This window comes from Pimephales promelas, chromosome 7, assembly GCF_988280905.1.
Source record: "Pimephales promelas chromosome 7, fPimPro1.hap1.1, whole genome shotgun sequence".
NCBI classification, from domain to species: Eukaryota; Metazoa; Chordata; class Actinopteri; order Cypriniformes; family Leuciscidae; genus Pimephales; species Pimephales promelas.
In genome coordinates this window covers 38910038-38936261 of record NC_142775.1, presented here as the reverse complement: position 1 = coordinate 38936261, position 26224 = coordinate 38910038, and the positions used below count along the sequence as shown (strand labels likewise).

Genomic DNA, 26224 nt, shown 5'->3' with positions numbered 1-26224 from the left:
TAAAATCAACAGATAAAAGAGACATCTCAACTGCTGATTCTCAGAGCTGACATATGCATTAACACGAGAGAAAACTCCCAGGGCATCTATCACCAATTCTTGTCTGGAATGATTTATTCAGAAGGATGTGATCTGATAGGACGGCTATATCGTGCTAAATATAATGCAACTCTGTTGTCACCTGTGGCCTCAGTCTCATGCATTTGGGAAAACAAGAGCATTCTTAGAGACGATGCATCAAAAAAATGCATTTAATTCATCCAATCATTAATATAATGCAACCTGTGCACATTTAAGAGCAGATTTTCCTGGAAAAAAAAAGCACTCAATATACGAACAATGACAAGACACACAATGTGCATTCTGGTGCAGGAAGACACAGCGTGCATGTCAATGAGGCCGCTAATGAAAATCAGCCATCAACCTGCGATACATGCACATAACACCAGAGAATTACATTATAGATGTTATTCAGCACTCCGCACGGCTGTTTCTATTCATCGATTTTCCATTCTGAACAAGGATTTGTGCGATTAGACACCTGAAACGGTCATGTAACGACCACTTCCACTTTCATCCAGAATTTCACTGCATAAACGATAAATTCAAATGCACAACATGCTTAATCTTTCCTTTCACCCGGCAGCAGAAAGTGCTCTGTGTTTGAACAGTGAATGCTGGGTAATTACTTCACTCCATAAAAGAGCCTTTAAATCATTAAATGAAATCCATTAAATATCTTGTTTAATGATCGGGATAGTTTAGTCCCATTAATTATGCTAATTGTTAAACAAGACAGGGTAAACAAGAGCTGCAAACAATTCTCTCTTTTTCTTTTCTAATGCATTTAGACTTGTACTGCCCCGTAATGTCTTTCATGCAAACATAAAAGGCTTATTTACGCAGGTAATTGAGTTTAAAGATTAACACGGCTTTAATGAAAGTAGCCTTGTCCATAAAGTAATTCTGTCACATTTAATGCATAAAAAGCAATATTACATTGCTTTATTCTTGTTTAATAAATTGGGAAAAGGGAGGAAAAATAACTATTTTACTATTTTAATAACTGTTTTTGATGATATTATAAATCTTCATATTTTGTGAATTTCCTCTGAAACGCCTCAATTTTTTTTCTCAAATTAGAAGAACTGTAATTTATTTAATTCAAATTCAAATTAATATTAAAGTTCAAAACAAGCCTAAATTATTTTAAGCAAATAAATATTTTTTACATTAAAAAAACTTCCGTATAAATAAAATTCACTAAATCAAGCTCAAGAATCATTATATAAGAATAATCAGATATAATTCATAACTATTTTCACTAAAACATTTTCATATGAAAAAGAAAATCATTACACAACAAATTTGCATTGAAGTAATAGTGATTGAGAAGATTAAAAAGCATTTGATTTACAAAAAAAGACAATGTTATTTTCCAACATCCTAATTTATTTTTTTATTTTTTTTGATGTTCATTACTGAATCGATCGGTCCACCTAAAACACATTTTTGGTGAAAAGGATGAAGATGAAAAATGAAGGGAGGAGATTGCTGGATGACAGGATTTTCTTTAAATAAAAAATTAATGTATGAAATCCAAATTTTATAGGCCTATATACAGTACAAACATCTAAAAACAATTACCACTATTAAAAATATTGTTGGTTTAACTTAAAAAAAGTAAGTAACCTGGTTGCCTTAAAATTTTAAGTTAATTGAAATGGGAAAATTGAGTTAATACAATGAAGGAGATTAATTTTATCACCAGAAACTCAAAATATTCAACACTATCTCACGACCAATTCGTACGAATTCGACGCATGATTAAAAAGTGGCTAATTCGTACTAATTCGTATGACCTCACTCGTACTAATACGTACGATTTGTCTAAACCCACGTGATGGTTAGGTTTAGGGGCGGGGTAAGAGATCGGGTTGAAATATTATGTTATCTGAACTACATAAACTATTTAAGTTGATTTGACAAAAGAAAAAAAGTTGTGATTACAAATCATGAAAATATTTTTCTACAGTGTAGTCACAGTGTCATATATATATATATATTTAAAGCTGTGAGGTATTAGTTTATTTTTTTTTATCTTTTCTCTCTCTTTTTTTCTTCTTCTGGCTAGTAGAAGTTCTGAATGGCCAGTGGAAACGTTCATTTCAAAACCAAACCTGCATTAAACATTTACAGTACTTATACACTGGAAAAAAATATTTTCATGATTTGTAATCACAACATTTTTTCTTTTGTCAAATCAACTTAAATAATTTATGTAGTTCAGATAACTACAATTAAAACTACAATTAAAAGTACAATTTTCCATTTCAATGAACTTAAAATTAAGGCAACCAGGTTACTTAATTTTTAAACCAACAATATTTTTTTTTACAGTGTATTAAATCTACTTTCATTACTGGCTAAATTCAATCAATCAAAAAAACGTTCTGTACTCGGAGACATGACCACCTTCTCTGCGTTCACGATCACTGCCAAAAAAAATCATATTTTGATCATTTTCCACTTCCCATGTAAACAAAGAGACTGCTAATTGCTGAAAGTAGTGGTTCTGGATCCCCCTGAGTGACGAAGGTCATCCCTACTCTCTCTCGCCCGCAGACGGGGGGAGAAACAGCGCCGGTACTCCCTCGCTGCCATTTTTCTTCCCTGACAAAGACTCCATCTGCCACCAAGCCATTTGCAGCCCGCGAGTCAGAATATCAATGATTTCCAAGCATTCTGCAAGTCTGCCTTCACCTTGGCGTCACCTCTACGAGTGTTGGGAAGCGCTGACGGCAGGGATATTCTCCTCAGCACTGCAGGCCAACACTCATCCAACTAAGTGCCGTTTATGCAGCTCCTAAGAGGAGAGAGGATGATACTGGAGCCATTTTAGAAACGCATCCCTAAAGCAGGAGAATTTTACGGCAGATTCCAGAGTCAATTTTACAGAGCAAAGAAAACAAGAGGACGAGGTTGAAGCCATTTCAATGCATTTTACTCAATGCTGCTTAAATCAGTTCCTGCAGATTTCCCATCATCTCTTCAGATAAGAGTTCATTGCACTGTGAAACACACTACAAAAAAGAGTCAATGGGGATTTACAGTATAAAAGGCTCTAGGTTCTGGACCAAATTTTTGTATGTCCTACATAAGGAGGAATGTCTTAAATGATTGCATAAAACTTTCATGTTTAACAGGGGTTTTTTAATATTTTCCAAGTGATGAAGTATACATACGAGCTGTTTATTTAATTAAATAAATAAATAAATTAACTAAATTCCTTAAATGATTCCATTATGGAAACCCTTTAAGGTTCTGTAGAGCTTTTTCTTCTAAGAGTCTACCAATATAATGTACTATATACAAACAAAAACATTTATAATAAAAAAATAAATATATATATATATATATATATATATATATATATATATATATATATATATATATACATACACACACACACACACACACTTTTTATTTTATTTTGGGGTAAATTTTATTTGTTAATATTTCTTAATTGGCTCTGAAATGGCTCAAATTTCTTTCCTAATTAGAGGAGCTATACATTTATTTATTTATTTATTTATTTATTTATATATATATATTAATCTATGGAAGAGAGAGGCCGCACTTTGCATATTATATGTATAATAAAACTGTATATGCAAAGTGCGGCCTCTCTCTGCATTGTCATTATTAGGCCAGCACTCTTAAAACAATTTGAGGTATAAACTTTGAGTGAAGCCTGCTCCAACCTCCATTTATATATATATTAATCAAAATTTTTAAATTTCAATATTTAAGTAACAAAATTAAGTAACAAAATGAGTGGAAAACATTTTTTTTTAGATAGATCTTTTTTATTGTTTTGCTTTTAAATTCTAACTACATTTTTAATATAATTTTATGTTCATTTAATTAACATTAGGGTTCCTCTGATCATAAAACGGGAAACAAAACGCCTTCAATTCAATTTCAAGCTTGAAAAATCATTTTCAGGTATGCAACAGTATAATATAGAATATTTCTACAACATTTTAATGTAAAAACAGAGAATCTGAGATTTCTGTGAGACAAACAAATAACTGAATCAGAGTTTGCACAGATTTGTAAATCAAAATTTCCAATTGTAATACCGTTTCTGATTCTGAAGTTTACGTCACAGACACTATTAAAATGAACACTTACGATCTTTTCAGATAAGAGTTCAGTGCACTATGAAACAATACATCTTTCCAAACTCAAACCCAAACAAGACGGAAGAGGACGAACGGACCAGAGGAGGCCGTGACCCTGCGTGTGAACCCTTCACTCCAAGGGGCTTCAGATGGACAGGTTTGGAGGACAGATCATCCCTATCTGTGTGTTTGCCATGTTACTTAAGGAGGCCGACCTCACCTGACCCGCTGTTGGTTTATCCCAGCTGAGCCCCACAACTACCACACGCTCAGCTCTAATACATTGCCACTTCACCACTTTTATTTCAGCACCACAAAAACACACTGATTAGTGCCGGGATTGATTTCTCCAAAGATGGACCTCATAACGTTATGCTGTGACCTCAGGCCACAGAGCCATCTCAGAGAAAAACATCAGTCTGTTCATCCGCCACCCTGAACACATCCAGTGCAAACAAAGACGGATACAATCATGCAGAAAACCAAGCAGTCCCTTTCATTTATAGGGTTGCTATTGTTATCTATTAATTTTTTTTGTTTTATGTAATTTAAATTAAGCTGAAATAAATATAAATATTAGATGAAAAACTTGCCTTGGCAACTAATTCTGAAAGAAGTTCAAAATGACTAAAACTAAAATGGATATAAAAATAAAGCTTATCTTTATTGTTTTTTTATTTATTTATTATTGTTATTTTTCTCTTTTATGTTAATAAAATGTTAAAATCAATAAAAAAGAAATTATAAAATTAAGATTAAAAAAAAGAGGTTCATTCATAAATCTGTAAGATCTTACCATCATGCTGTGAAAAAATACAAACCAGAAGACCGAAACGCAAGGAATGCAGTGCTGAAAAGGGGCGGGGCTACATAATACATAAGGGGTGTGGCCAGATGTAGGGGCGGGGCTACACAAGGCTATATAGAATGCCCTTCGTTTAATGCTCGTGAAGTTTCAAAACCAAATGTAGTGCCTACTATACAGTATGCTTTTTCGGACGCAGCATTAGTATTTGTTTACCTGCATGATTTGTGACTGCTTACTAAAATCATGCAAATGTGTTCATTTATTGAAATATTAACTTCAAATCTCAGAGTTACTTCAAATGAATATTTCAATCTCCTCAGGAATTGCTTTCTGTTAAGTCACTGACTAAGTGGGCAGTGAGGCCTTCAATTTCAGACAGCCAATGCGGGGCAGTGACCTACTAAGCTGAAGCAGTGTGTGTGTGTGTGTGTGTGTGTGTGGCCACCCGCTGGCTTTGACCTTAGAGATGCGTTCTGGTCTCGGTGTGTGCTGGTGATGTGATGAGTTTGTCATTACAGCTCAACATATTCCTGACCTAATGAGCCGTCTCCTGTGATCGCTTCAGAGCAATCTGTCACTCGCAAAGACGCCGCAAAAGGACATGCACACGAAACATCAGCTTCACAACAGGGTTTATTTTGCCATAATGACCAGCTAATTGTATTTTGGGGTTCTTGCAAAACCTACAGGATTGCACAATCACACGGGGATGTTCTCTTCTTTAAATCCACACTGCCATCTCATATTAACACTCCAAGCCATCGTTTAGATCCACGGAGAAACACCCAAACACAATCCCTCCAAAGCAACCACAAAACGATTATTTTTAAATATAAGAAGTGCTTTAAAATGCATCCAAGTATTTAAAAGCGCAACTTAGTATAAAGGCTACGCACAGCAACACTTGAGAAAAACCTAAAAATAAAAATAAACTCACATTTACAATTAAACTCATAGTTCATTAAGCTCATTAAGCTTATAGTTATACTCATTCTTGGTGGGAACAGGCGTGTGTGAGCTTTCACTTACTGTTAATGATGGCCTCTATTTCAACTCAGTGACGTCACTGTGACATCATCACTGCAGAATCTGGAATAAAACAAATAAGGAACAATTACTGCACCTGCTAAAAATATTTACTCCTCATTAAAAGGTGAAGCGTGTAATTGTTAAAATACAAGGCATCTATTGGTAGGTTAAAGTTTGTGACACTATCAAAACATTGCTCTGATTTTTATAGCATCAACCTTTTAAATGCATCTTGTTTTCTTTTTATTATATTTAGATATTTTAAGGGCTGTCAAACGATTAATCACATCCAAAATAAAAGTTTGTTTACATAATATAAGTGGGTTCACTGTGTATAATTATTTTTTATATATATATATATATATATATATACACACACAAATGCATGTATATTTAAGAAAAAAAAATTAGTTATATATATAAAATATTTATATTTATATTTAATATAAATTATTTAAAAAATGTATATATAGTATATACATGAAAATATTTCTTAAATATATACAAGCATGTGTGTGTATTTATATATAAAATAATTATACACAATGCACCCCACATATATTATGTAAACACAAACTTTTATTTTGGATGCGATTAATCGTTTGACAGCCCTAATATTTTTACTGACAAATATAATATTTTTGCAATGCATTTATGGCACTCATACCTTACAAATCAGCATGAATTAATAAAACAGTCTGCCAGTTTTTCGTCTTATTAAATATTACCATATGGGTGTGTTTCGTGGAAGTATTAAAGGAAATTAAGCCACGTCTATTTTAATATCTGCAATTAATCTTTCTCACTCAAACACAGGCACACTTCATTCTCATCTCAAACCTTCAAAGAGTAAATCACAAGTTACTGAAATAAACCGTCATCAGTGAATTCTTTAAAAAGAAAAGTGTAACCCAAAAATCCAACTTGGCATAAGACGATACTAATCCTGTTAATAACAGCCGATAGGGTTTCAGAAACGTGCTGAAATGAAAAGGTGCAAATTAACTGCAAAATGAATTAACCACAAAGGCACCAAAGACTCTTGAGATTCTAGTGTCACCATCAACTAGAAGAACCACAACACACACGCCGGGAGGCTTCAGAGGAAGCTTAGCATTCAGGCGATCTCATCTTCACGCAGGACAATAAACCACATGTTTACAAGCATGTACAGCCAATCAGAAACCCCTCACTTAAACCTGCCTGAAAACATCTGGGCTGTTCTCAGATATATCATTCACAGTGAGAGGAAATTATGGAAACTTGTTCCTACCACTCAATAAAAAAAACTTAAAAAATAATTGCAACTTTTATCTCACAATTGAGAGATATGAAGTCAGAATTGTAAGAAATAAAGTCGCAATTGTGAGATATAAAGTCCCAATTCTGAGAAATAAAGTGTCAATTGAAAGATAGTCACAATAGTGAGAAAAAAAAAGACCGAATTGAGACTTTTTTCTCACAATTGCGATCTCGAAATTCTGACATCTTTTCTCAGAATAGTGAGAAATCGCAGTTTTGACTTTATATTTTACATTTCTGACTTTATAACACGCAATTGTGACTTTATAACATGCAATTCTGACTTTATAACACGCAATTGCGACTTTTTATCTCGCAATTCTGACTTTTTATCTCACAATTGCGATTGCGATCTTGAAATTCTGACATCTTTTCTCAGAATAGTGAGAAATCGCAATTTTGACTTTATATTGTACATTTCTGACTTTATAACACGCAATTGTGACTTTATAACATGCAATTCTGACTTTATAACACGCAATTGTGACTTTATATCTCGCAATTGTGACTTTATAACATGCAATTCTGACTTTATAACACGCAATTGTGACTTTATAACATGCAATTCTGACTTTATAACACGCAATTGCGACTTTTTATCTCGCAATTCTGACTTTTTATCTCGCAATTCTGACTTTATATCACGCAATTGCGACTTTTTATCTCACAGTTCTGATTTTATATCTCGCAATTCTGACTTTATTTCTCAGAATTGCTGAGAAATAAAATGTAAACTCGCAATTGAATCATGAACATTTGTATTCTGCTGTCATTATTTCAATTACACACACAATGTAATAACAAATTTAGCATTTTCAGCTGTAAAAAACGATTACCGATTAACGGTAAAAGACCATAAAAATGCTACAGTGCAAAACTGTTAATTGGATAACAGAAAGTTTCCGTACTATATACGGTAAATAACTCTCATGGTACATTTAATGTAATTTTACTGTAAAATACCGTTAAATTTACAGTTTTTGAAAGTGAAAACGAACAACACATTGTATAATTTACAGTGAAAAAACGCAAATATACATTCCCAAAATTCCCTGTGTGACGCTTCACTTTTATGTATTTTTGCTGAAATAACTGTTTTCTCATAGTTTTCTTGGGTTTTTTGTCTAATCAGTTATGTAGGCTACATTAGGGTTTTTTGTTACATTTAATGTTGTTAAATAATGTTTATTGCATTTTTTCAATTTCATGCGTGTTATGGTGATTAATGTTTGTGTGAATGACACTGTGCAGCTTCTTTATATAAGTCTTAATCTTCTTCTAGAAGACTGCTTGTGATGAGTTTTGATTGATCATGTGACTCATCACTGCTGTGTTGATTGTTCGTTGTCAGTGTATTACAATGGTTCAAACCCAATATAAATTCTTCAGTAAGTTGGTAAATTCAGATAAAGAAATACGGTTTATTACTGTAAATTTTAAGTTAAGTCTGTAAAACCAATAACATTGCTACTGTATTTTTGATGGTAACGTTTTTTTACCGTAAAAATTACGGTTTTATTTTTTACAGTATCACATTAATAACATATTATGAGTTCAGTATCGTGATATGTATCGAATCGCGACATGAGGTTGTTACTGTAAAACCAATAACATTGCTACTGTATTTTTGATGGTAACGTTTTTTTACCGTAAAAATTACGGTTTTATTTTTTACAGTATCGCAATAATATCATATTGTGAGTTCAGTATCGTGATATGCATCAAATCGCGACATGAGGTTGTTACTGTAAAACCAATAACATTGCTACTGTATTTTTGATGGTAACGTTTTTTTACCGTAAAAATTACGGTTTTATTTTTTACAGTATCGCAATAATATCATATTGTGAGTTCAGTATGGTGATATGTATCGAATCGCGACATGAGGTTGTTACTGTAAAACCAATAACATTGCTACTGTATTTTTGATGGTAACGTTTTTTTACCGTAAAAATTACGGTTTTATTTTTTACAGTATCGCAATAATATCATATTGTGAGTTCAGTATCGTGATGCGTATCGAATCGCGTCATGAGGGTATCGATACACCCCTACGAAACACACAAACCGTCTAATAATTATGCACACACTAGGCTATATTCTGAAATAGATATTGCTGGCCAAGCATTTGCAATGCTTCAATAATGTTTCAGTCATTAAATAGAACCTAATGTTTAATATAACAGGACTGAATATACTTTCATTTAGCTGCAGGCATTGACACGCTCTCAAATTACTGATCATATGGAAAAAGCTGACTTAAGACACTCACAGAGATAATGAAACTGGAGAGAGAGAGACAGACTGACCGAGATGAGCTTTTCACAAAAGTCACGTCATTCTGTATGGCCTCTCTCAAGTCTCAACACTGACATTTATGGAAATTACCACCAGATGAACAAAACAGGTGAAGGGAAAAAAAATTCAGCTGCCTGGGAAACTCACTTTGAGCAATATTAATCATTGTGAAGACTAAAAATCCTCATAGAACAGGCAGGGTGAGAGAGAGATCTGAGATCTGTTTAAATGAACAATTTTGTACAAAATAAAACTGGCATAAATTGCTTAAAAATGTTCATTAAACTAAAAATGAAAATTACTATACACTGTTCAAAAGTTTGGGGTCGGTAAGATTATGTTTTTGAAAGAAATCATACACACAGGTGAAACTTGAAAAACCAGAATATCGTGCAAAAGTTGATTCATTTCAGTAATTCAACTTGAAAGGTGAAACTAATATATTATATAGACTCATTACATGCAAAGTGAGATATTTTCAGCCTTTATTAGTTATAATTTTGATAATTATGACTTGTAGCTTATGAAAACCCCAAATTCAAAATTAAAATATTGTGAAAAGCTTTTCTGTAAGCCATAATCATCAAAATTATAAGAAATAAAGGCTTGAAATATCTCACTTTGCATGTAATGAGTCTATATAATATATTAGTTTCAACATTTCAGTTGAATTACAGAAATAAATGAAATTTTGCACGATATTCAAATTTTTCGAGTTTCACCTGTAGTTAAAAAGCTGAAAAATCAACATACCCCTTTTCAGATATTTTTCATCTTTTTAAACATTGAGATGTTCATCCCCCATCCCTTGCACGCACATATCTTTGTCAGTCATACCTGAGTGAAACAACACAACAAACAGGCCTGCAGAAACCAGACTATAATGCCTTTCATTATGATTCTGCGAAACACAACCTGCTATTCAGAGGCAGCTGAGAATATATTTCCCCACAAGATGAAGCATGCATACCTCAAACGCAAGCTCGTCTCCTGTTAAGACATTCTGCATTACGACAGGTCTTTCCTGCCTTTCCCTGCTGACAAAAAGACTTGATTTCTTTTATGAACTCCATGTTTTACTGGAGGTCACTGCAAAAAAAAAAAAAAAAAAAAAAAAAGAAGCTCTTTCCACAAACTCTTTGAAGAGCAGCGTTATGGAGACGGCTTAAGTTACGGATCGGTCTCTCAGTCGTTGTTTAAAGAGAGACAGACACATTGTCTTCTCATGAGACAGGACTCATGATAATGATAGTAAGGAACAACTAAGTTGAGAAAATAGAGACTATCCTGTTCATCCACACCCCACCCTACAACTTTAACTCAACAGACATGCGGATTAGGAGGATACACCGTTTCCTGGTGAGACGGGAACATGCCAGCTAACAATCACTCGAGGATACTTTCATTTCAAGACCTGACGTTTGTGTTCTCCACCTTTCCATCTCAACTGATCTGAAATTTAAGAATGGGCAATCCAGCGGGGGGTTTTTCACATAGGAACGAGGCAGTGTCACCTAAAAAAAATACATAAAAAGATCAAATGTGTCAACCACTCATTTTAATGGAAGCTTGTTTCCGCCACTGAAAAGAAATACAATGCGACTTTTTATCTCACAACTGTGAGACATAGTCGCAATTCTGAGAAATCAAGTCACAATTGCGAGACATAAAGTCGCAATTCTGAGAAAGTCGTAATTGCAAGATGTAAAGTCGCAATTCTGAGAAATAAAGTCGCAATTCTGAGAAAGTCGTAATTGCAAGACATAAACAGAATTGAGACTTTTTCTCACAATTGCGAGTTTACATGCATGACTTTATAACACACAATTGCGATTTTAATTCACACAATTCTGACTATATCTCACAATTCTGACTACGATGCGACTTTTTATCTCACAAATGCGAGACATAGTCGCAATTCTGAGAAATAGTCACAATTGCAAGATACTGTATAAAGTCGCAATTCTGAGAAGTAAAGTCGCAATTGCAAGATATAAAGTTGCAATTCTGAGAAATAAAGTTGCAATTGCTATATATAAAGTTGCAATTCTGAGAAATAGTCACAATTGTTAGATATAGTCACAATTATGAGAAATAAAGTTGCAATTGCAAGATACTGTATAAAGTCGCAATTCTGAGAAATAGTCATAATTGCGAGATATAAAGTCACAATTATGAGAAATAGTTGCAATTGTGAGAAAAAAAGACAGAACTTAAACTTTTTATCTCACAATTGCGAGTTTATATTAGAGCCAGACCGATATATCGGCAGGCAGATATTATCGGCCGATATTGGGCACTTTCTAAAATATCGGTATCGGCAGTTATAATGGCCGATAAATGAATATTTAAAAAATAAAATAAAAACGGACGAATCACGCTTCAACCATGTCATGAGTGTTGTCAAAAAGTGCAGGTAAAGGGATAAGCAAGCTGATATTGTAATTATGAGGTAGCTAACTATAAGGCAATGTAGGGACTAATTATTATTTTATTTATCAGAACTTTAATATATTTTGATGTTCCCCCGTTCTGTTGTGACAATAGAAACAAGTTTCTTTTTAAAATGCATTATCATATTATTTTAATCAAAACTCATAAATAAATAACTAATGTTAAGGAAATCTGTTAATATTTTGTTGCGCGTTTCTGAAATAAAAATAATAATAATATCGGCCGATATATCGGAATATCGGATTTTAAAACCAACAAATATTTGTATCGGTATCGGCCTTCAAAATCCTTTATCGGTCTGGCTCTAGTTTATATGCGTGACTTTATAACACGCAATTGCAACTTTATATCAATCAATTCTGACTTTATATCTTGCAATTCTGACTTTATAACACGCAATTCTGAGAAATAAAGTCAGAATTGCGAGATGTCAATTGTGAGATAAAAAGTCACAATTACAATTTTTATTTTTCATTCTGTGGCAGAAAGAAGCATCCACACATTTTTATAGTGACACTACCAGATTAAATGTCTCTTTAGTCTCCCTTGAGCTTTCTGTGCTTCACATTTAGCTTTTAAATCTTGATCTGAATGTGACGGGTTTCGGCAAAATACAGGTAAATAGAGGCAATTTTTGCCCGATGAAAATGAATTATCAGTTTCAGCCGAAAAAATTCTCTTGTGTGGGGTCCTAACCGACTCAACCACTCGTTTATCACCACTTTTGTCACATTTGCACCAAATCAAACCAAAAAAGGGGAAATTGCACCCTCATTTTCCCACCGCATCTCACTGGGCTGAGGATATCCAGCCTTCACTCATTCCCCAGTCATGTACACTGTAATCTGGTGACCGCACCTGACATTTCTGCCTGATGATTATGAGTGGTGTGTCATACTATATGAACACTAATAATCAGTTCACTGATTCTTGAAAGAAAAACCGGAAAAATACATTGTTTTGGCTTAATCTGTTGAGCATGTTCAGATGTTTTCACCTCCTGCTTCTTCCATTTTATAACAAGAAACATTTTATCTGGCCTGTCAAACGCCATCAGATAACAAAATAACATACTGTCATATCATTTGTACCATTCACTTCAATGAAGAAAACAGGATATTTATTAAGCACATCTATATTTAATGGGCCCCACAGTTATAAATATGATTGTGTTGAACAATGTTTTGCATAAAAATGCAAATTAAGCATGTATGTGTTTAATGAGACCATCACTATTTTTAATGCCCATAGGTTTGTGGTCTCTTGATCTCTTTCTCTAATAGGACAATTTGTCTATTATTATATTTTACTGTTGGAAATTGTACAGCTCTGTGGTACACTGTGGTTTTTAAAGTCCTTTATAAGTAAATTAAGATTTTATTGATTGATTTTATGATCTAAAAATCCCCCCCAATTTTTTTTGCAAAATTCATCCAAAATTGTGGAAGATCTCTGATCAACTAATCGCAAGTAAATTAATACCACATGTGTGTGCGAGATATAAATCAGATATGTTGGAGTAATTCAGTTCAAAGACCTGTGTTTGTGTGTGTGGATGAGGAAAACAGCTCTCAAAGATCTGTTGTGTAAAGTTGCTATTTACTGAGTAGAATAGAGCAGCGGTGAGCAAGAGGTTATTAACAAGGCCGAACGCTTTCGGAGAGTAAAAAACAAATAGCAGCACATTTCACACACAGGTCACCTTCACATCAATCTCAATAATGGGGCGTTCAAACATGCAGCGATGCCAGCGATCTTATCTCAGTTCTGTTGGTCATAGTGGCCATTCCCACTGGATGCTCTAGTGTTATTGGTCATAAAATGTCAATCTAATCAAATCTAATCATCTGCTAAAAATGTGTATTCTAGAAGGAAACATGTGAATATATTTGCAGCCATGCAACATGCTCAATCAAAGTCAGGATGCTTAGAATCAATTTCTAACATTTTTTACCATGCATTTTTGTCTTGCAAGTGGATAAAGACAAATCATATAAACACTGAAACCTCACAGTAACATTAACTTCTCCACATTTCTGACACTAAATATCTGACAGGATCTATAGTGTGCTCTACAGTGCTGGACTATATCAATCAATTGCATTATAGTATTACAAAATATCACAATATTTGTGTGTGCTTTTAATTTGCTCATTAAGTTTCCTAAAGACTTTGTGATTTTGTGATTTAAATGCAATGTTTTGATAGCATTTCTGATTTTAATGTCAGAAGAAAAAAAATTGTTTCCGTGAATCAGGTTTTTTTTTAAGTTTACAGAAGCCTGTCGCATTTTTCACACATTAAAATCCATATTTTTGCTGCTTAACATCTTTTTAAAGTAAAAATATAAATATTCAGATATATCAAAAGGCTAAATAAATCAAGATAATTATGTAATTTAATATAAACAGAATGTAAAATATAAATTATTCATTAGAATTCCTATTATATTAAATAAGAGTGAAATGTCTTCACTGAAATCCCAATTTGAGGTTGAATTCCCCATGTGACAGCCTATGTCAAACATGCAAACAAGAGGTAAAAGCACTGGCATTTTAACATGAGCTCTTAACACCACAGGAAGCCTTAGTCCCTCCCTGAGCAAAGGACATGTGACATCCCAGATACTGAAGTGACAGAGGGAAAGAAAGAGAGAAGGAAATAAATAAGTGTGAGAGATTGAGACAGTCATCAACCGAGTATTACATACTACATGACATCTGTGAGGACTGCACAAATCATCAAAATACAACAGAAATACAATATGGCTTCTATTTGAAACATGCACCAACCATCTTGCTTTACTTGTAATGAGAAGCACTTACACTCACAGAAAAGCGGTACAAAAGCTGTCACTGGGGCTGTACCTTTTCAAAAGGTAAACTTTTTCCATTTTAGGTGCTAATATGGACATTTTAGGTCCTAATGTGTACCTTTTAGGCACTATTATGTACATTTTAGGAGCTAATATGTACCATTAAGGTACCAATATGCACCCTTTAGGTACAAAAGTGTACATTTTGAAAAGGTACAGCCCCAGTGACAGCTTTTGGACCTTTTTTTCTGAGAGTGTATCAACAAAAGAGAAGCTTGAAGGGCTTGGTATTCTGTCACAATAAAACAATAAATATATTATTATTATATTTTTCCTTAATGCAAAATGTATTTTACATACAGTAGCAGTGAATTACCAATGTAAATTTTTCTTTTGTTTTTATTTTTGTATTTTTTATTTATTATTAATAATGATCATATGTTGTTATTATTAACAATAATATATTATTGATAATAATATAGGCTATATTTAAATATAAAATATATATAAAATAATTAAATATAAATATATTTAACTGTTTAATTTGCAGTGAATTGCAGGTAATTTTTCTGATTTAGTTTAATTTAGTCTTTTTTAATTATTATTAAGATATATAATCTGATATTTAATTATTCATAATATAAATCCCAAAATTCTGGCAAAATTGTGCAGCCCTAAAACTAAGCACAGCAGACCAAGAGGTTTTTTTTATAATTTTATTTTTTATTTTTTTATCTCGTTTTAAATAGCAAACAATTACCAGAGAGAATTAAAAAAGAAAAAAAAAGAAAAATATTTAAAAATATATTTTAATATATATAAAAATATAGTTATATATATATATATATATGAAGAGTTCAGATGCAAAAGCCTCTAAATGCCATTTGAAATTTTCATCTTTAATGATGATTTTTGTCAAACTTGTATATTTAAGTTCAGTAATTTCACTTAAATAACAATTAATAGGTAATTATCATTGCCATTTAAGTGAAATCACTGAACTTAAATATACAAGCTTGACAAAAATCATCATTAAAGAAGAAAATTTCAAATGGCATTTAGAGGCTTTTGCATCTGAACTCTTCATATATATATATATATATATATATATATATATATAAATGTACAAAAAAATCTCCACAAACCATCCAGAACTAACATTCAGCCACATTAAAGTGATCAAACACTGTTTGTTTTGAGTTCACTCAATACTCCAAACTAAGCATCTATTGAAGATTAAAAGCCACTAACCTGACAAACCCTAGTAATCCAGCAAGTGTCTAAAGCACAATCCTCCTGAAAGTCGCTCGCTGTCATACACAGTTTTAACAAGCGTGTGTATTACGCATGAGTGAGCGGGGTGTGCCGTCTGAGCTCAGACCATACTTAACTCACAAAAACACTCATGTCACGTCTACAATCTTCCAAAACATTAACCAGAAACAAAGAGGAGATATTGAATTATGCATTCAAAGCCGTGTCACATTTATTCTGCTGCATTGGGGGGTCTAACTGCTGTCTTCAGACCCCCAAACGGCTCAGCCCCGCATCCTGATTAATGAGTGGAAGAGCGAGCGAGAGAGAAGTGAAAGATGGATGGTGCAGACGCAAAACTCGCATCAAGAAATCTGCCCTAATTACTGACGGCCCTGTGCTCCTTCATTTGCTTTAAACACACCCGATATTCCCCCTTTTTCTAGCCAGGAAGAACATCCCCCTCTTCAGACTCATCTAACGACCCCATTCTCAAAACCACAGCGATTAGTCATTTCCAACCAGTAAAACATCTACACAGACTTCCCATGCTTGCAAAACACTGATGTGAAATAATAGGTCCATTACAAAATCAAGCAGCCAGAATCTAATCTACTGTTAGCAAATTCTGTCCAGTTTGGCCAAAACTGCACATTAAGAGATGAAAAGACTAACAAGAAAAGCATCCAATCACAGTTCGTTTTGATATGCTCTTTCAGGCTGGGTTTATTTGAAACAGACAGCACTTTGGGGATTTTTTTCTGATAGAAATTGTGATTAAATTTTATATATATATGAAGAGTTCAGATGCAAAAGCCTCTAAGTGCCATTTGAAATTTTCTTCTAGAATGATCATTTTTATCAAGCTTGTATATTTAAGTTCAGTAATTTCACTTATATTGCAATGATAATTACCTATTAATTGTTATTTAAGTGAAATTACTGAACTTAAATATACAAGTTTGATAAAAAATCGTCATTAAAGAAGAAAATTTCAAATGGCATTTAGAGGCTTTTGCATCTGAACTCTTCATATATATATATATATATATATTTTGTTCAAAAGCATTTTAAATTGCGATCAAATTTTTTAAATCAGAAAAAAATAATAATTCACAATTATATCTTTATCAGACCCAAGATCTGATTCATTTTGAACACCTAACACCTCAAACTAAAATCTTTTTAGATTAAAAGCCACTAATCTGACAAACCCTGCTTGTGACTAAAGCAGGTTTGCACAATTCGGCCATGATTTTGTGATTATATAAATAATAATAATTATTACTAATTATATAATTAGCTGCTTACATAAAGGTACACAGAGCCACGTTTCACTCTGAAACACGCAGCACATATATTCATTTCATTAAAGTGCAGCATTTGAGATTACTGTGAATGATAACACAGTGGAAAAATATTATTATTAATAAATGAAGAGTTCAGATGCAAAAGCCTCTAAATGCCATTTGAAATTTTCTTCTTTAATGATGATTTTTATCAAACTTGTATATTTAAGTTCAGTAATTTCACTTAAATAACAATTAATAGGTAATTATCATTGCCATTTAAGTGAAATTACTGAACTTAAATATACAAGTTTGATAAAAATCATCATTAAAGAAGAAAATTTCAAATGGCATTTAGAGGCTTTTGCATCTGAACTCTTCAAATGTAACTATTAATTAAAAATTGGTGACTTATCATACAGCTGTTTTATAAAATAACTCTGGCTTTATCACTGTATTAAACTAAAGCTAATAAATGTTGGAGAAGGCTAATAGTCTTTGTGCACTGCATCATGTTCATTCTGTATTGAATATGAATGCATGTGTGCAGTACGCGAGCAACATTTTGAATAATCCGAATGTGTCCAGTGATTGTGCTAGCATTTAAAAGTGCTGTTTCAAGCACTATTACTGTAACCTTGAGCTAATGTTGTGGGGAGAGCAGAGCCTGATAACATGTGCCACATTCAAATGGCACCGTGTTATTTTTCATCCCCTTAAATACCAGACTATGATGCAGAGGGGTTTGTATTCATGGGAGGAGGTTGTTGCACTTTCAAGGATGACAGTTCTGAATAAATCCGTGTTGACCTTCTGACTGCAACTCTGCTTTATTATTTGAATCTCTGGCCAGATGAATTCACGAGCGGGCAGTATAATCGAATTTCCCTCATCGTTGTGGGTCTTCCAGCTGCTTAAGTCAAGCATTTCGAAAGCAAAATCTAATATTTAATTAGATTCTCAATTAGGTTGTCTGGGGGAATCTCACGAAAACCATCAAGAACGATCAGTCCAGATGCCAATAAAATAAATACTTATATCATATTGACAAGGTTAGGCTAAATGTCTAGTGATTTTTGATCACTGATTTAAAATAAAAATTGATTTTCTTTTCAGTCATTTTAATACATGGAATCTGATGAGAACCACTTTCAAGAATTACAACAAAACAAAAATTAGAATTTGGGGCAAAACACGTTTAATTGTCATGAAATAAAAAATATGTCTCAAATAAAGAGATTGATAAATAATTAAATAAATTTGTTTAAAATATTAACTTTACTTTGTGACCTTAATTTATGAAGGATCATAGTAGCCCTTAAACTGTATAGCCCTTAATCCTGTAATTGTGGGCACAGACTCAGGTGTGACACTAATTTTTATTTATTATAAATTTTATATCACTGTCTTCGATAAAGTTTTGTCTATTCATTTATCATGTTTTTTTTTAATTTGGTGGTATATTTGAATTTATTTACTTCAAAAAGTACCATATTTTCTATGTAAATTATGCGTATTTTTATGTTTTATTTTTTTTAACTACATTAAAACATCATTCCAATAAGTTCTTAGAGCTAAAACCTAAAGGTGAAGTGACTTTGCGGTCACCTGGTGTCTTATTTTGGCTTATTTTAGAATGCTCTAAATTAGAGTTTTTCCCATTCATTTCTATGGGTGGCCATTTTTTCACACACTTAGCATTGTAGAATTGAGTCAAAAAATTGTGTGTGTTCAGGAGCCAAACTTAGGAAAAGTAGCCAAGTCTTGTACCGCTCAGATCAAGGGAAATATTTTTTTTTTAAAGTAAATCAAAACTATTTTGCCCACATTTGTCCAGAATACAGTTTTAATGACAGTTATGATTCATAAAATATCAGTACAGACACACAGGACAGGCTTTGACACACTTTTCTCTTATCGTTGCTTCATCTGCTATTGTTGGTTCTAGAATAATATTATCTGTGCAACTTCCTCTTTTCCTCACTATGACTCGAGTAAACTTTTTCCAAACTCACAATATGCATCGTTAATGCAAATGTTTTCTTTATGTCTCAAAAGATCAAGGCAAATGCAATTCCCATGAGACATAAACTGAAAATAGCCATTGCATTTGCAGATGCTGAATTAAACCCTCGCATGTTTTGCAATTAGTTAATGAATTATTTTCATATTAAATATTCAAAATAACTTCCTCAAGAGTTTGTTTTCTTCGTTTTTTCATAAATGATTCTGAGCAACGCCTCGGAACTGGTTTCAGCAGAGACTTTGTTTGTGAAACTGTATTTTTCTTTCAAGTGGAAAAAATAAAGGTACAACCACAAAACAAGTCCTGACAGCTGTGGATTCTTCCTGCAGCTGAGATACAACAAGTACATCACAGGCCGCTTTTGTGTTCATCTGCAGCTCTACAGAAACTAACAAAAGGCATTTGTTTGCACTACAAAACGCGAGTTTGAGAGAATGTATTAGTATAATCCATGTCTCCGAGCGTGTGTGTCTAAGCAGAAAAAAAGAAGAAGATGAAAAAAAAAAGAGCATGGTCTTTCGGGTTCTTTCAATTCATTTCCACTAATGGTTTCCAAGCATCTCCACACAATCAGGCAGCTGCTGCGTGGTCGATGCATCAGCGAGGACGAGAGGAGATGCGCATTCCCAGTAGAGATCCGAAGAACACAGACACTCAGCAATACAGCTGCTCCCCTGCATTAGCTCAAAGAAACGCCACGCAGAACTGCGCTTTAAAGCACTTTTCATCAATAACAACTACATGCAGTGTCGGGGAATAACTAACTGACACTTTAACTTAAATAAAAAATGATTCACAGTAATTCTAATGCATTTTAGCTCTTCTTCATGAAGCTTCAGGGTCTTATGCTGAAACTTCATTCACAGCTGGCATAAAGAGCTCAAACACGGCGAAATTTAAGCTCATTTCACGGATCTCTCGTGGCTTACAGCACAATGTCATGCTGTTAGGAAGACGCTCGGCTCTCTGGCGGCTTCGTGTCACCCAAAAGAGCGGAGCGTTTGCAAAAAAATAAAACATAAAAAGGGGGCAAAGACAAATGAAGAAGGAGGGAAACCCATTGAGTGAATCGCACAAACCGAGTAAGGAAAAAAAAAGCTGAGATTTGACACTTGAATGGCCAATTTTCCCATCCAGACACTGCAATTCTCATCTTTTTACAATAAAAGACCCACTTTTATCTTGCTATGGCTAATGGCAACAATGACATATGAATTGCATCGTTGGCTTGCGAGACTACGTCGCCCTTTGAGGTCTCAGGGTCTGATCACCATATCTCACTGGACGGATCCTATGCAAGCAAACATAAGTTCAAGAGGTCAAACGAACAATATCTAATCGGATTTAAAGAGAGGAGGCATGTTAACAATACTTCTTCAATAGTCTAAAGATCAAGGTGATCTGACCCAATAACTCATTTCAACATAACCTTTCCTCACTAACAAGCAACACATCACAATAAAACTTTCGAAAACTTCAAACTGTTATGGCACTTTGACATCTTAACCCCTTTGATGCATGAATCGTTAAAATCACAAAAGACTCAAATGTATATTTAAGCTAGAAATAAGATTATCTGACTCTGATTCTTTCTAAAATTATGCATTGTAAGAGTTGCAGTTATTTGTTTAGTGCATTAGAAGATCAATCACTGGCTTATCCAATAATAAAAAACAAAATGACACCTAAAGAGGACAATCATATTGTCATAAATCCTCCATGAAGAAACAATATCATCTGTAAAATCAAACCACTCCTGCTCAGTCTTTTCCTCTCCACTACGACAGTGACAATTTGTCTGTGAAGTGATTTATCGCTAAGACTCGTAATGAATGATAAAGGCTAATTCATAGAAAACAGAAAAGACCAAAGATCAGCAATATAACAAGTAACGTTACTAAAAAAAAACATTTTCTGGCTGAAAGCAAAGCTTATTACTAAGAAAAATGACACGATTTCATGTTTCACTCCTCTACTTACGTTACACCAGTTGACATCAAGGATGAGGGTTGGAAGAAATCATCTTAAACATATTTAGGGTGCTTTATTATAAGCTCCTTGTATTTGAGAGACGCAATATTTCTACTTAAAAATCCATCTGTCGTACAAAAACGTCTTTTAAATTAAGAGCTAAACAGTTAAACAGTTACTGTATGCACTTTACTTCATTAAATATGTAGCTGCTAGATGTTAACATAAAAAATGGTTCTGAATGAGAAAAAAGCTCACTGACATGTAAACTAGCCTTTAACAAGATGATGCTAATGTAAACAAAGGAACTCGGAGTCGGAGCACTTGACGTGCCTGTCATACGTCAACTAACTAAGGCTACTTTACGCACGATTTTAAGATTGAAAAGAAGCGTTTTAAGTTAAATATATGGACAGACTTCATATACTTTTAAAAAGGTGGGAACCGATATCTTTAACAACAGATTGTGATTACTAACACATCGTTTGGTGAGTTTGTGACTTATCAATCTGCTTCAGTGCGCAAACAACAGCAACTATCCACACAAACCAACACGGGCGCGCGCTCAGCGTTACCGAAGGACGCGCGATCTCCGGCAGATTAATGAAAATAATACCTCACCTTTTGCTTTCACTTTAATATAGACCATCCAGGAAACACATAATGTTGAAACAGATAATTTCCGAAGGGTTCTTAGAGTCCGACAGTGCTGAGAAGATCTGTATCACAGCAGTGCTGTGTGTGAGAGACTTCTGAGCTCTCGTGTGTGTATGTGTGAATCTTCAACGGCAAAGTGACGGTTCACGTTCGTTTGCACTTGAAGGAAGCGGAGTGACGTCATCAAAGGGCTTATTCACAACATATGATAACTATTACAAGACATCCAAAAAGATAATAACAAGATATTAGGTTTACACATTTTTGGAAGTCTTGTTATGGTTGTAAATGTTTCACGTTTGTCTTAATGTCTAATAATAAAATAAATAAAAAATCAGTGTCTCATTCCTTTCATTTTAACTGATAGCCTAAAGTACCAGTCAGAGTTTGGAAACATTGCTATTTTTTATGTTTTTGAAAGAAGTCTCTTATGCTTATCAAGTCAATGTCAAGATCAAAAATACAGGGAAAAAACTGTTATATTTTGTGAACTTAAAATTTAAAATAATGGTGATCTATTTTGATATAAAATATAATTTATTTCTCTGATGCAAAACTAAATTTTCAGCATCATTACTACAGTCTTCAGTGTTATATGATCCTTCAGAAATTTTTATTTATGTTCGTTTTTTGGAGCTTGATAACCTGTCACTGTGGAATGAATATATATATATATATATATATATATATATATATATATATATATATATATAAAGTATTATTATTATTATTATTATTATTATTATTATTTGGGAACAATTAGGCAGAGAGATTTCAGTTTAAGGGGATAAAATGCAGGCTTAAAGGGTTAGTTAAATCCATAAATTAAAATTCTGTCATCATTTACTCACCGTCATGTCGTTACAAACCCGTACGACTTTTGTTCATCTTCAGAACACAAATGAAGATCTTTTTGATGAAACCTGAGTCCTTTCTGTCCCTCCATTGACAGCTACACAACTACCACTTTGACTCTTCAAAAAGTTAAAAAAGAGATCGTAAAACTAATCCATTTGAATAGCGGTTTAGTCAAAATGTTCTGTAGTGACTGAATTTAGGCTTTTATTCATGTATAAACATTCATCAACTCACACATCAGTTATGATAAATGGAGGCTCAAGCATGTTTGCTTGACATGCAAGAACCAATGAGGTTCATTCTTGTGTTACGCATCACGTTTGAGCTTCAGCAAGAACCAATGAGGTTCATTCTCGTGTTACGCATCACTTTGAGCTTCAGTAAGAACCAATGAGGTTCATTCTCGTGTTACGCATCACGTTTGAGCTTCAGCAAGAACCAATGAGGTTTGTCCTCATGTTACGCATCATTTTGAGCTTCAGCAAGAACCAATGAGGTTCATTCTCGTGTTACGCATCACTTTGAGCTTCAGCAAGAACCAATGAGGTTCATTCTCGTGTTACGCATCACTTTGATCTTTAGCAAGAACCAATGAGGTTTGTCCTCATGTTACGCATCACTTTGAGCTTCAGCAAGAACCAATGAGGTTCCTTCTCGTGTTACGCAGCACGTTTGATCTTCTGTAAGAACCAATGAGGTTCATTCTTGTGTTACGCATCACATTTGAGCTTCTGCAAGAACCCAAAACCCCTCTAAAACCAGTTTGGCCAGACTGGGAGACCAGTAAATCATCTTAGGCTGCATCTGATTTTTAATAAACAATTGGATTAATTGATAAAAATTAATAAAAAAAGTGCCATTGCTTGGAGGAGAGAAAGAATCATTTGTGAGCGCAAGCCTATTTAGACCGTTTTTTTTTTTTTTCCAAGCACAAATGGTGTAATATTTGTCGTTAGGAGAAGGTGAAAATGACCAAGTTAACTGTTAAAATATTGATAGTGTTTTTTTTGTCCACAAGGCCTGTGATTTCACACCTCGCTCCTTTTAACATTATGAGACCATTTACAGACAAAGTCACTCGTGAAAAAAATCCTTATTCAGCTCGCAGAATTTAAATCAGGTTTCCTGCGAGCTCATTGATTTTGCCTTCGTATTCCTTTGACTGAGGTTGTTGGTTTGAGCTCAGCTTTTGGAGTGGCGTTGGGGACAGTATGAGATTCTGTGATTGTAATTATATTGGGGAATCTTGATTGGGAAAGCAGAGGGGGAAGCGAGAGCTCAAAGCAAATTCATTACCGCAGAGGCCAAACATGCCGAGCTTTTCTGCATGCAGTGAAAATGTCAGCTTCACCTCGGTCATTTGTAAAGTAATAAGCAGAAGCACAATGACGGCGAGGCGCAGCAGCACAACGGGGGGAAGGGCAAATCTGCCAGTCGCCTTAAAAAGGATTTTTAAAAGAGTCTTGATTAGAAAGTATAATGAGACTGTGAGGAACGCTGCACGCTATCTCTCCAGAGGCTGATGGAAAACAAATGAATGTAGCTATTTTGTTTTAATTCCTATTTTTCCACATTAGTCCATGGCACATCCTGAGTAGTTGTCATCGTCGTCCGCCACCAGAGCCCATGCAGACAGAGTTATTGATTTTCTGTAGACACATCAAGGGAATGCAGAGTAATCTTTTTCCCTTTTTTTTTCTCAGCAAAAACAATAACCATCCAGCACAAAAAGACGGAAGAGAGGACAAAAGGAAAGGTTGAAGAAAAACAAACTAATTCTTGTTCTTCCAAACATTTTGAACACTTTGTGTCATTTGATCAAATGGGCTGGAATGTTTTACAGTGACACAAACCAACTAACACCACAAAACGTCACACATTTCAGAACTGCTGTTTTCCCACCAAAATGATGTCACTTCCTGGAGGATGGTGAGTTAAAATACAGTACACTCTTCTTAAGCACATGGTGACCAACCATGTACACGGCTCATTTCATTTATTAAAATTTCGCCCTAAAAATTCTAAATGAAGCAACCCACAATCACACCATTTGTTTGCTATTGTGCCATTAACCTGCATTAGATCAATAACAGAGTAATTATGGCTTTGTCTCTCCGGTAAATGTTCTCTTAAATAAAGTAATTGCTCTATTATTGCAGATGAATCTGACAGTGGCAGGAATTAATTACTGTCAAGAGATCGTACGCGGCGTATCATTTGGATGGGTGACTATTCAGCTGCTTGCTGACATGGATAATGTATTCAAATATTCAAACGATTCATCTCTCAGTGGTGGTTTTGTGTTTGTATTTATAAATAAAAAATACCCTTTTATTTTACTGCACAATTTACATATGCATATTAATAATGCATGCATTTGAAAACGAATGAAAGCAAACACATTTTGATAGGGCATCAAAGCAGGATGAGCATTTGTGTTAGGTTTTTTGTTATTTGATGGAGAAAACTCATATTCATATTAGGGAAAACAGTAAAAAGATCCTGACCTGTTGAGATGTTGAGTTCTGAGATTTGTAGTAACTCATTTTTAAGAAAATCTACAGTCATTTGGTCACTGTCACAAAACCCAGACAGGTTGATCAGGACCCCACTGCACTAACCAAATACTTAACTAGAAATGAAACATTCATTTGGCTGCCTAAAAAAAATGAAGACAAATAAAAAATGGCTAACACATGCCCTGATTTTTTCAAAACTCACCAAAAACATGAATGAAAGGTAAATATAACAAAGACCCCTGTGGATGATATTCAAAGAGACTACATGCAAAAATCTCCATGTTATTAGCGAGACTAGTGGCCTTTAAGTGAACTGCACCGAGATAATTATTGCTCACGTGATTCAATGCACCAAAATACTCACAGTTATTTTCTGTTCTTTGCTTAGAAGTAAAAAAGAGTTGTAAATACTTTTGCAGTGATATAGACCTTATGTAGCCCCGCCCCTTTTCAGCGTTGCGCTCGTTGTCTTTCAACTTCCGGTCTGTATTTTCACAGCGATCTTGCATAGGTATGAATGCTCGTAAAACATTTCCCGGTCGACATTTGTTAAGACATCTCTTTAACAATGCGTATGATAAACATTACAATGCTCATGATAACTTTTGTTAACTCTAACATAAGTAGCTAAATCCACTTCACCAGCTAATTACTCCTGGACAGCGATGCCATAGAGATATACAGAGCGACCGCAAAACCGGAAGTTCAAATACAATATTCTAAAGATGACTCCGCCCACTCCACGCGATGAAAATGA

At 34.0% G+C, this 26224-nt stretch overlaps 1 protein-coding gene across 10 annotated transcripts in view; it reads right to left on the bottom strand.

Moving 5' to 3' along the window:
• Positions 1-22226, bottom strand: part of baz2bb (bromodomain adjacent to zinc finger domain, 2Bb) — an 83599-nt gene extending 61373 nt beyond the window's left edge. For 8 of the 10 annotated variants that reach the window (XM_089133446.1, XM_089133451.1, XM_089133449.1 and 5 more), the window contains exon 1: positions 22055-22226. In XM_089133446.1, the coding sequence (XP_088989572.1) occupies positions 22055-22082 (28 nt within the window). In that variant the 5' untranslated portion in view covers positions 22083-22226. Of the gene's footprint in view, positions 1-6024; positions 6085-22054 lie in introns of all 10 variants that reach the window. The other 2 variants (XM_039683294.2, XM_039683296.2) reach the window with 1 other exon arrangement.
• Positions 22227-26224: the final 3998 nt, after the last annotated feature.